This window comes from Chiloscyllium punctatum, chromosome 40 (genome assembly GCF_047496795.1).
Source record: "Chiloscyllium punctatum isolate Juve2018m chromosome 40, sChiPun1.3, whole genome shotgun sequence".
Taxonomy (NCBI): Eukaryota; Metazoa; Chordata; class Chondrichthyes; order Orectolobiformes; family Hemiscylliidae; genus Chiloscyllium; species Chiloscyllium punctatum.
The window spans coordinates 58,956,066-58,969,258 of record NC_092778.1 but is presented as its reverse complement, the minus strand read 5'-3'; the positions used below and the strand labels follow the sequence as shown (position 1 = coordinate 58,969,258).

The following is a 13,193-nucleotide window of genomic DNA, read 5'->3' as shown; positions in this document are numbered from 1 at the left end:
CCAGGTCAGTGACTGACCCTCACCCTCTGACCATCCCCAGGGTCACACACTGACCCTCACTCTCTGACTATTCCCAAGGTCACACACTGACCCTCACACTCTGACCACTTCCAGGGTCAGTGACTGACCCTCACCCTCTGACCATCCCCAGGGTCACACACTGACCCTCACCCTCTGACCATCCCCAGGGTCACACACTGACCCTCACCCTCTGACCATCCCCAGGGTCACACACTGACCCTCACTCTCTGACCATCCCCAGGGTCACACACTGACCCTCACCCTCTGACCATCCCCAGGGTCACACACTGACCCTCCCTCTCTGACCACTCCCAGGGTCAGTGACTGACCCTCACTCTCTGACCACTCCCAGGGTCACACCCTGACCCTCACTCTCTGACCACTCCCAGGGTCAGTGACTGACCCTCACTCTCTGACCACTCCCAGGGTCACACCCTGACCCTCACTCTCTGACCACTCCCAGGGTCACACACTGACCCTCACTGTCTCCGTGTGGTCACGGGGAAGGTGATTGCTGTTGGTCCTGTTTCCGGTCCTCTCTTCCCTATCTCGGGGTCTCCCTGGAAACTTCAATAATCTATTTCCCGGGAATCTCGCTCCACTCCTGACCCCACACTCACGTGATGGCGCGTTGCTTGGAACGTCCGCCATGATCGCGTTGTCCTGGAACCACACTTCCGGTTCCAGGACAACAGAGAAGTGTTCCGGTCTCCGCCAGTGCTCCCCACAAACGTTCCTCTTGAGACTAGCATCACTCCTCATTGTGAATGCTGAAAATTATTGCCAACCAAAATCTGCAAAAGTGTTTCCTCCATCTTATCCATAGATTTGAATAAAATTAGGACATTCAGAATGATTATTTCCATTGAATGCAATCACACTGCTGGTTTTGCATGCAGCTGACATCAGGGATTTTACTTTGCGTGTCTACAGAAGTGTCATTAGGCTGGTGAATTTAACTAACTACCTGTTTCATTAGTTCCTTTCTCTCCCCGGCCCCTGGTTCAGGGAAAACCAAGCTGTTCGTAACCTGTCCTTCGTAAAACGTAAAAGTCGATTTTCTAACTGCATAAAGCAAAAGCGGTTTTGCAAGCTGGTGATCTCAAATGAAAGCACAAATTGCAGGAAAACCTCAGCAGGTATGGTAGCATCTCTAGAGGGGAAACATAGCAAATAAGAGCAGGAGTAGGTCATTTGACCCTTCGAGCTTGATCTGCCTTTCAATATGATCATCCAACTCAGAACCGCATTTCTACTTTCTCCCCATACCCTTTGATCCCTTTAGCCCTAAGAACAATCTAACTTTTTGTTTGAAGGTATTGAATTCAAGCATTTTATGTTGGAGGGAATTCCACATGCTCCCTTGTCAGGTTGAAGGAATTTTTCTCATGTCAGTCCTAAATGGCATATTCTGCATTCGTTGACTGTTACCTGTGTTTCTCGACTCCCTAAGCATCAGGATCAACCTTTCTGCATTTACCCTGTCTAGTCTCGTTTGAATTTTATCGGTTTCTTTGAGATCCCCTCCTTTTTTTAAAACTCCAGTGAATAAAGTCCAAACTTATCCAGTCTCTCTGATACTTCAGTCCAACCATTCCAGGAAACAGTATGATTGTACTCCCTCCATAGCCAGAACATCCTTCCTCAAATGAGGAGAACAAAACTGCACACCATACTCTTGGTGTGGTCTCACCAAGACCCAGTACAATTGCAGCAAGACATCCCTGCTCCTGTACTCCAATCCTCTTGCTATGTGGGTCACTGTACCATCTGCCTTCTTCACCACTTGCTGCACTTGCATGCTTATTTTCAGCAACTGGAATACAAGGACACTCAGTTCCCATTGCACTATAATTTCCCAATCTATCGCCATTCAGATCATAACCTGCTTTTTTATTTTTGCTACCAAAGTGGATAATCTCACCTATATCCACATTGTACTTCATCCACCAAAATGAGAGAAAGAAGCAATGAAATTGGGTTTAAAATACTAACTGTTTCTCTCTCTCATAGATGCTACCAGACTGGCTGATTGGATTATCCAGCACTTCTGTTTTTACTCCATGCAGGGCCTCCATTACAAAGGCTTTTAGCTTTCCCTTCTGTAATCTCTCGCCAAAACCTCAGCCATGCATTTTCAGCACTAAACTGAGCTGTCCAACATCCCCAAGCCACTTCAATATTATCACTGTACATGCTGATCGACAATATCTGGTTCCTAAACTACTAAAGCTTCCTCAATCGTGTATGAATACCCTGACCTGACTTTATCTCTGGAATCGCCTCACTTCTTGCAATGCTTTCATTCCTTTATCTAGGTATCCTCAGTTGTTTACAGCTCATGAGTCATTCAACCCCACGAGTCCATGGTTGCTCTCCATGGTGAAATCAAATCAATCCAACTTTCCTGCTCGATATCCTTTTTGCCATGCACATTTAATTCCTTCAACTGCCCTCTTAATTTTTGTTTAATGGGTGGCATTGCAGCTTAGTGGTTAGCACTGCTGCCTCATAGCACCAGAGATCCAGGTTCAATTCCAGCTTTGGGTGACTGTCCATGTGGAGTTTGCACATTCTCTCTGTGTCTGTGCAGGTTTCATCTGAGCGCTCTGGCTTCCTCCCACAGTCAAAAGATGTGCAGGCAGATTGGCCACGCTAAATTGCCCATAGTGTCTAGAAATGTGTAGATTGGGTGAATTAGCTATGGGAGATGCAGGGTTATTGGTTAAGGGTTGGATGAGATGCTCTCAGAGAGTCATTGTGGAGACAACAGGCTGAATGACTTGTTCCCACACTATAGGATTTGATGATTAAATCAATGATGGTTCCAGCTTATTGCTACTCATTGCATAGTAAAGTTCCTTCTCACATTCTCTCTATGTCTGTTCTTATAACCTTCAATCTATGCCCCATAGTCTAACTAACAGCTATTAGGGACAGTTTTATTCCTTGTCAATCTTAACAAACCTGCCATAATCTTTTACTCTTTTAGCAAATCTCCACTCAATTTCTGTCTTCGCTCCAAGGAGAACAAATGCACTCTTCTAAACTAAACCTTTAACTAAATTCCTCTAACTCTGGAACAACTATGTCTATGACTTGAAGTATGATGACTGGATCTAAGTGTAATATTCCAGTTATGAGGCCTTAGTGGAGATTTGTAAAGGTTCATTATGACTCCTTTGGTTTTGTAATCACTTACTCTTTTTAGGAAGCCCATGATTTTACATGTTTTGCTAATTACTCTCTCAATAGCTCCCGCCAAATTCAAAGTTCAAAGTTCAAGACATTTTAACACATCCGCACCCCCCCCCAATCAGGATCCCATTCCTGTTGTGGGAAGAAATGGTTCTGAAGGGGTTAATGTTTATATTATACTGGATCCACCCTTTCAACTGTTACCGCACGAAGTCTGTGGATGGAGACAAGGAGGTCAACTCTAGCTTTGGGAACGAGCAGATGTATCTTTACCAGTTCCCCAAAGTCTGAGTAATGATGCCTGAAGTTGGACTTATTGTTATCATGTGATAAATCTTTCTATTATCTAAGAACACAGACTTTTCTGCAGACACTCTGCAGTGATGTATCCTTGACTGCTAATTGCTAGATAATTCCTGAAGAAGGGCTTATGCCCGAAACGTCGATTCTCCTGCTCCTTGGATGCTGCCTGACCTGCTGCGCTTTTCCAGCAACACATTTTTCAGCTCTGATCTCCAGCATCTGCAGTCCTCACTTTCTCCTGATTGTTAGATAGGCCCAAGACATAGGAAAATGGGTAACAGTGAAGTATATCAAGCAACCTATACAAACTACAACCTGGTAAAGGTGGCAAATATGACAAGCTATCAAGAGGGCAGTACGGTGGCTCAGTGGTTAGCACTGCTTCCTCATGGCGCCAGGGACCTTGGTTTGATTCCAGCCTTGGGTGACTGTGCGGAGTTTGCAGGTTTTCCCTGTGTCTGCGTGGGCTTGCGCTGGTTTCCTCCCACAGTCCAAAGATATCCAGGTGAGGTGGATTGGCCATGCTAGAGTATCCTGTAGTTTCCAGGGATATGCAGGCTAGGTGGATTAGCCATGGGAAATGAGGGGTTACTGGGAGAGGATGGGGGTTGGGTCTGGCTGGAATGCTTGGAGAGTCGGTGCAGACTTGATGGGCTGATCACAGATCATAGAATTCCTATAGTGTGGAAACAAGCCATTTGGCCCAACATGTCCACACCAACCCTCCAAAGAGTAACCCACCCAGATCCATTCCCCTACCCTATTAAACTCCATTTCCCCCCTCTAACCTATCTCTCCTTGAACACTATGGGCAATTTACCACAACCAATTCACTTAACCTGCACATCTTTGGAAAGTGGGAGGAAACCAGAGGACCTGGAGGGAACCCAACACAGACATGGGGAGAGTGTACAAACTCCACACAGACAGTTGCCTGAGGCTAGAATTGAACCTGGGTCCCTGGCACTGTGAGATAGCAGTGCTAAGCACTGAGCCACCGGGCCGAATGGTCTTTTTCCCAATTGTAGGGATTTTATGAGAGATCCTCATTGTTATGATGCTGGATCATAACCCTGATTACCCATGGACATATGTATTTTTTTTTAAAAAATGAAATAAAATGACATGTTGACTATAGACGTGAATTAAATGGCAAGGTAGAGAGAGAGAAAAAAAAACATTCTTGAATGTCACACCTGACAAGATGCCAAAGAAACTTCAAAATGAGACAATGCATGACAAACTGACTTTGTAATCTCCTGGGAATATATCAGAATGTAAACATGATACTCATGAAAAAAAGACAGCTGAGAAACACGTTTGCTTTACCCCTTGAAGGAATATATAAGTCCTGGTTTGTGCACATTTATGACCTGACGTTCTTGTGTGTGGATTAGGTTGCTGTGAGGGTCACAGCTCTCAGGACATGCTGTGACAGTGCTGCTCTTTTAACAAGGGTGTGTTGTCCTTGTTTTTTTTCAAAAGTGTTGTACAAGGCAGAGTAGCCGAAATGTCTGGGTTGGTCTACGTGAAGAAGCTTTTAAGATTTAAGAAAAATGCTTGTACAATGAAAGGGGAGCGGTCAGTTCTCCAAGCTCAGATTTTCTCTGGTTTGGTTTAGTTGGTTTTAGCAATCTGGCTGTTCAGAGCAAGCAGTCAGTCAATTTTGAGGCTACTGATCAAAGAAACAGCTACATGGAAGAAGGTGTTCCATGCTGAATCACTCTGCCATCTCTCTTGCTCTCCTGTAAGACCCCGTGTTTAATTTTACCTTTTTTGCCTAGGGGTGTTTAATGGGGATTGTTGCAGGAATTTGGAAGAGCATTATTAAATTGGGATAATCTGTTGGGTTTGTGGATAGGTTAAGTCATTCTGTATTCTGTTCTATTTTGTTTGTGTTTCATTTGGTAATCTTGAAAATAAATTCTGTTTTGTTTGAAACTAAGTGGTTGGCCCAGCTGTATCACTCCTGGAATATCCACCTAACTCCTGTTTTAAAAACAATTAGCAACGTTAGTATCCAGGCTACCTTCTTGAAATGTTTTTGAAGAGATCTGGCCTGATCCAAGACAAGCTATTTACACCTGGTACTGCAGGTAAAGCAGTGAGAAAAAGCTCTCCCTCACTCTGAATTCCGAGAGTCAGCCACTGCCAAAAGGAATCAGGAAAGAAAGAGCTTCAATCAACCTACAAATCCAAGAATCTTGAAATCAACTGTTCAGCTACCAAAGAGGAGAAAGTGAGGACTGCAGATACTGGAGATCAGAGTCAAGACTGTGGTGCTGAAAAAGCACAGCTGGTCAGGCAGCACCCGAGAAGCAGGAGAATTGACATTTTGGGCATAAGCCCTTTATCAGGCTTATGCCCAAAACATCGATTCTCTTGCTCCTCAGATGCTGCTTGAACTGCTGTGCTTTTTCAGCACCACGCTATTCAAATACCAACATCATTACAACTGATAATGGCATCAATATGATGGCCATATTGTTCAGCTATCTGCTGTTCAACAACAATTCAGAGACTGATCCATTTTTTAAAAAAGTTTCATGACTCCTCTTTTATTTCTGGTCCATGAATATGTGTGTAATATTACTATTTCATATTGTGTTTCGTAATGAATAAACTCGCTGTTTTTGTTCATTCTGCTGCCACTTGTCATTATCTGATTGAACCAAAGTGATCCTCTCTTATTCAAGAGACAAAGCTGGCGGTGGTTTAACCTGGAAGTCACTACGGCTCAGGCAAGGGGAGAGATTGAGAAGGAGAGTCCTTCATGGTAACCTCTGTCAATGTAGGAATTGACCTCATGCTGCTGGCATTACACTGATTTACAAGCCAGACTTCCAGAAAACTGAGCTAACCACTGCACATTTAAAGTATCTATACTCTTGCCAGACCATAGGGCTGGTCATTTATTAGAAAGAGATAACTGGTGGTGATTTAACCCAAAGATCACCACCCATCAGGTGAGGGGAGAGTTTGAGAAGGCAATTCCTTCATGATGCATTTGGGTTTGTATCTCCCTCGCTGTTCGCCACTCCTCCGTGTTTGGTCTCATCAATAACTTTTGAAATTCTCTCTATCTTCCAAAATTGAGGAAGCAATGATCTTCATACTGACGATGCAGGATTTTGATGTATCTGCTATCCTCCTGTCTGTAAAATAACCATTTATCACTGTTTTCTATCTTTAAAACAGTTTTTCAGCCAGTTGGTCACGGACCTTCTGATTCCATGTGAGCTCTGATGAAGAGCTTGCTGTCTCTCTCCAGAGTTGCTGCCTGACCCGCTGAGATTTCCAGCATTTTTTTTCAGTACAGTTTCCAGCATCTACAGTAATTTGTTCCTCCATGTGGGATTTGGTTAGCTCAGTTGGCTGGTTTGTGCTGTAGAGTGCAACAAACAGCATGGGGTCAATCCTTGCACAGGCTGACATTACTGTGAAATTCTCACCCTGCGTTTGCCTGAGGTGTAGTCACCCCAGGTTAAGCTCAGCCCCAGACACCTGTCTCCAACGAAAGAATAGAATGATGCCAACTTTATCTTTACCTACGATTCCACTGGTTTCAATTTTGTTAATTGACATTAGCAGTATTATTTTGTCATTTTTAAAAATCCACAAAGGCAACATCTACCACCTTCACTTCACGTTGCTGAGGGACAGCAATCAGAAATTAGGGAGAAGGGAGTGGGCAAAGACTGATCCTTGCAGGACACCAGTGTTTCAAAGTTATAGTGATTGGAACCAGGTGGATCTTATTGACAATGAGATCCTTGATTGGGGTTGCTAACCTGGGACAGTCGGGAGCCTTGGCTGACAGATATAAACAGGGGATTCAGAGAGTCTCCTGACTTCAGGGACTGACTCTGAGCTGGTTGACCACAGTCAGTATACTGTGCATATGTAAATAAAGGGTGACTTATTTGTCACCCCAGACTCTTTGCAGTTATATCAAAAAACAACATTACAAGTGATGCGGTGGTTACAAATCGATTGATAAGGGTGGAACAAGATCAGAATGGTCCTACTCAACTGGATACCAATGAAGAGGCATTGAACTCTCATGTTCAAAGGCTGCAGACAGTCAAGAGGATATTTACCTTCATCATGGCCATGTGGACTGTCATTTCAGACTTTGAGCAGTTTTGTTACTGTGGTAAACTGATTGGAGGGATTCAAACACGAAATTCTATGGAGAACAGGGACAGATTCAGGAGGAGCCATCACATTAAAGGATTGTGGTTGGAAATAGACCCATGAGGCGGACATGCAGGTGTTGGACAGGGGTGGACAAAGTTAAGAATCACACAACACCAGGTTTTAGTCAAACGGGTTTATTTAAAAGTACGAGCTTTTGGAGCGCTGCTCCTTCACCAGATTGGGTCTGTATTTTGAAAGAGGCAGTGGAGTCAATGGTTCATTTTTCAAAAGGAAGGGTGACTATTGAGAGATTTAATACAAGGCCTGAACAGACAGGGTGTGACGATACCATGGCTTTAGAAGGTGTACTTTGTCCCGAGTTTTTCTCTTTGAAGAGAGACTTTAAGGCAGAGCTGATGATCAGACTACTTGACACTCTTGAGTAAATAGTTTGTGAGACCTTGGGGATTATTGTTTTTAAATGGGAACAATAGAAGCATCCTGAATGGGTGTATTGAAGCGTTCACATAACCAGCATTTTTACTTTCAGATTTTAGCAGATGCTGTTGGAGTCTTAAAGAAGTGGAAACTATGTTTTCCTTCTCTTAGTTACAGCTAAAAGCTGGGGGCTGTCTTCTTGCTACTGGAGTTTTTTTTAGATTTTTATTGTCACGTATACTCTAGTATAGAACTACAAGAGTACAGTGAAAAGTGCATAATGGCGCAACACAAGGCATCATCTTAGGCACAAATACCAAGGTACAGAATCTTAACAACAAGGAAGAAAGAAAGAACAAAGTTAGACAGACTGCACCTGAGTTGGAAGGGGCTAGTATATTAGCAAGTTTTGAAAGGATTTGTAGCTCAGGTTGAGGTTTTGGATGTAGGTTTGCTTGCTGACTGGAAGGTTTATTTCCAGACATTTCGTCACCCTACTAGGTAACATCATCAGTGGGCTTCCAGGCAAAGCATTGCTGATAATTCCTGCTTTCTATTTATGTTTGGGTTTCTTTGGGTTGGTGGTGTCATCTCATGTGGTGATGTCATTTCCTGTGACGATGTCACTTCTGGTTCTTTTTCTCAGCGGGTGCTAGATGGGGTCTAACTCAATGTGTTTTTTGATAAAGTTCTGGTTGGAATGCCATGCTTCAAGGAATTCTCATGCGTGACTCTGCTTGGCTTGTCCTAGGATGGATGTGTTGTCCCAGTCGAAGTCGTGTCCTTCCTTTTCTGTATGTAAGGATACTAGTGAGAGAGGATCATGTCGTTTTGTGGCTAGTTGATGTTCATGTATCCTGGTGGCTAGTTTTCTGCTTGTTTGTCCAATGTAGTGTTTGTTACAGTTCTTGCACGGTATTTTGTAAATGACATTAGTTTTGCTTGTTGTCTGTATAGGGTCTTTCAAGTTCAATAGCTGCTGTTTTAGTGTGTTGGTGGGTTGATGGACTATTGAACTTGAAAGTATCATCAACAGTGCTTCACCTGGAGGCCCACTGAAGATGTTATCTAATAGGGTGACGAAACATCTGGAAATGAACCTTCCAGCTCAGCGAGCAAACCTACATCTAGGGCTAGTATATTGGCAGGGAGCTTGTTAAACTAGAAAGGTGGGGGCAGGGGGATGGTGGGAGTGGGACTCAGGGAGATAGTGAGGAAAGAGATCAGTCCAAAATTGTACAGTTGGGAAAAGGAGCAAGTCAAACAGTCAGGGTAGGCAGGAACAAAGCAGAGACTGAGATAGGACTGATAAATTAAACTGTGTTTATTTCAATGCAAGAGGCCTAACAGGCAAGGCAGATGAATCAAGGGCATGGTCAGGAACATGGGACTGGGATATCATAGCAAGTACAGAGGCATAGCTCACGGATTCACAAGACTGGCAGCTTAGTGTTCTATGATACAAATGCTTTAGGAAGGATAGAAGGGGGTGGGGAGGTGGTGGTGCAAGAGAGGAGAGGGTGTGGCACTTTTGATTCAGGATAATATTATAGCTGTATTTCAGGAACATGTTCCTGGGAATACATTCGTGTAAGTTATTTGAGTGGAACTGAGGAATAAGAAAGAGATGATCACCTTATTAGGATTGTACTATAGACTCCCCCACTGGTCAGTGGGAAATTGAGAAACTAATTTGTGAGAAGATCTTAGTCATCTGTAAGAATAACAGGGTGGTTATAACACTGCCATAGTATTAAGCGCTTCAATGGAGAGGAATTTGTTAAGAGTGTACAAGAAAATCTTTTGATTCACTGTGTGGATTACTTATCAGAGATGGTGCAAAACTTGACCTACTCTTGAGAAATAAGGCAGGGCAGGTGACTGAGGTGTCAGTGGGGGAGCACTTTGGGGCCAGCGACCATAATTCTATTAGTTTTTAAATAGTGATGGAAAGGGATAGACCAGACCTAACAGGAAAGCAAGAACTTATTAGGAAAGAATTTTCAAAAGCTGATTGGGGGCAGATGTTTGCAGGTAAAGGAACGGCTGGAAAATGGGAAGCCTTCAAAAGTGAGATAACGAGAGTCAAGAGACAGAGTAGTCCTGTTAGGGTGAAAGGCAAGGCTGGTAAATGCTGGATGACTCGAGAAATTGAGGGTTTGGTTAAGTAAAAGAAGGAAGCATATGTTATGTATAAATAACAGAGATTAGAGTATAAAGGCAGTAGGAATATACTTAAGAAGGAATTCAGGAGGGCGAAAAAAAAGCAACATGAGATGGCTTTGGCAAATAGGGTTAAGGAGAATTCAAAGGGATTTTATAAATAAGGCTGAGGGGTGACCTTATAGAGGTTTGCAAAACCATGAGGGGTGTGGATCGGGTGAAAAGACCTCGGGTCTTTTTCCTGAGGTGGGGGAGTCCAGAACTAGACTTAGCATAGGCTTAAGGTGAGAGGAGAAAGATTTAAAAGGGACCTAAGGGGCAACCTTTTCATACAGAGGGTGGCGTATTTGTGGAATGAGCTGACAGAGCAAGTGGTGGAGGCTGGTATAATTGCAACATTTAAAAGGCATCTGGATGGGTACATGAATAGGAAGGGTTTAGAGGGATTTGGGCTAAGTGCTGTCAAATGGGACTAAATTAATTTAGGATATTTGGTCAGTATAAACGAGTTGAACTGAAGGGTCTGTTTCCATCCTGTACATCTCTTCGTCTGTAAATATTCAGGGGAGATGGTGATGTAACGGTAATGCCAGTGGAACAGTGAGCTAGAGAACCAAAGTGATGTTTTACTGCTATGAGTTCAAATCCCACAGCTGGTGGAATTTCAATTCAATTAATTAATCTGAAATGTAAAACATGTCCCACTATTGGACAGACATGGGAATTATCATGGGAAAATCTCATCTAGTTCACCAATATCTTTAAGGTTAAATATTGCAGTAATTATAGTACAATGTAAAACATAGGAAATAAGGTTAAAAGTTACACAATGTTTTGTTTTTGAGTAAAAAATAATCATAAGTATTTGGATACAATTCCAATCAAGTCATAGAATCATAGAGATGTACAGCATGGAAACAAACCCTTCGGTCCAAAATTCAGATAATCAACGTTCAGATAATTGAGATTGTATTAAGTTAGGCTGGAGCAGTGTTTTGTAGAGGAATAAGATGGTACTATTTTCTGAGTCCGTAGATTGGAAGATGCAAAAATGGCCCTCAGTAAAGTGATATGCTCTTCTTGTCGGATGTGGGAGCTTAGGGAGAGTTTACGTGTTACTGAGGATTATATCTGCAATAAATGCCATTGGTTGCGAATCATATCATATTGAATGGATCAGTTGGAACGACAGTTAGAAGCAATGAGGAATTTATAGGAGCAAGGGGGTGCGATGGGTGACAGCTATAAGAAGGGAGAAAAGTCGTAGATAAAGTCACAGGGAGATAGTGAGGAAAGAGGTCAATCTGAGGCTGGTACAATTGTGAAAAGAAGCGAGTCAAATAGTCAGGGTAGGCAGGGACAAAGCATAGAACAAGGTAGCACTGATAAATTAAACTGCATTTATTTCAATGTAAGAGGACTAACAGGGAAGGCAGATGAACTCAGGGCATGGTTGGGAACATGGGACTGGGATATCATAGTAATCAGAGAAATATGGCTCAGAGATGGACAGGACTGGCAGCTTAATGTTCCAGAATACAAATGCTACAGGAAGGATAGAAAGGGAGGCAAGGTGGTGGTGGTGGGGCAGGGGGGCGGGGGGGGGTGGGGGGGGGGCAGGTAGCGGGGACGATAACATTTTTGATAAGAGGTAGCATTACAGCTGTACTGAGGGAGGATTTTCCTGAAAATACATCCAGGGAAGTTATTTGGATGGAGCTGAGAAATAGGAAAGGGATCAGTGCTGGGCCCTCTACTTTTTGTCATTTATGTAAATAATTTGGATGTGAGCATAAGAGGTACAGTTAGTAAGTTTTCAGATGACACCAAAATTGGAGGTGTAGTGGACACCGAAGAGGGTTACCTCAGATTACAACAGGATCTGGACCAGTGGGGCAATAGGCTGAGAAGTAGCAGATGGAGTTTAATTCAGATAAATGCAAGGTGCTGCATTTTGGGAAAGCAAATCTTAGCAGGACTTATACACTTAATGGTAGGGTCCTAAGGATTGTTGCTCAACAAAGAGACCTTGGAGTGCAGGTTCATAGCACCTTGAAAGTAGAGTCGCAGGTAGATAGGATAGTGAAGAAGGCGTTTGGTATGCTTTCCTTTATTGGTCAGAGTATTGAGTACAGGAGTTGGGAGGTCATGTTGCGACTGTACAGGACATTGGTTAGGCCACTGTTGGAATATTGAGTGCAATTCTGTCTCCTTCCTATCGGAAAGATGTTGTGAAACTTGAAAGTGTTCAGAAAAGATTTACAAAGATGTTGCCAGGGTTGGAGGATTTGAGCTACAGGGAGAGGCTGAACAGGCTGGGGCTGTTTTCCCTGGAGTGTCGGAGGCTGAGAGGTGACCTAATAGAGGTTTACAAAATTATGAGGGGAATGGATAGGATAAATAGACAAAGTCTTTTCCCTGGGATTAGGGAGTCCAAAACTAGAGGGCATAGGTTTAAGGTGAGAGGGGAAAGATATAAAAGAGATCTAAGGGGCAACATTTTCACACAGAGGGTGGTACGTGTATGGAATGAGCTGTCAGACGAAGTGGAGGAGGTTGGTACAATTGCAACATTTAAGAGGCATTTGGATTGGTATATGAATAGGAAGGGTTTGGAGGGATATGGGCCAGGTGCTGGCAGGTGGGACTAGATTGGGTTGGGATATCTAGTCGGTATGGACAAGATGGACCGAAGGGTTTGTTTCCATGCTGTACATCTCTATGATTCTATGACTTGATTGGAATCGTATTATAGAAATTGAGAAACAAATTTGTAAGGAGATTTCAGTTATCTATGAGAATAATAGGATGGTTATGGTAAGGGATTTTTAACTTTCCAAACATAGACTGGGACTGCCATAGTGTTAAGGGTTTAGATGGAGAGGAATTTGTTAAGTGTGTACAAGAAAATTTTCTGATTCGGTATGTGG

At 43.1% G+C, this 13,193-nt stretch overlaps 1 protein-coding gene across 1 annotated transcript in view; it reads right to left on the bottom strand.

The window, feature by feature from the left end:
• Nucleotides 1-708, bottom strand: part of nubp1 (nucleotide binding protein 1 (MinD homolog, E. coli)) — a 73,983-nt gene extending 73,275 nt beyond the window's left edge. Inside the window, exon 1 of the mRNA XM_072560010.1 lies at nt 642-708. Coding sequence (XP_072416111.1) covers nt 642-672 — 31 coding nt within the window. The 5' untranslated portion in view covers nt 673-708. The remainder of the gene's footprint in view (nt 1-641) is intronic.
• Nucleotides 709-13,193: the final 12,485 nt, after the last annotated feature.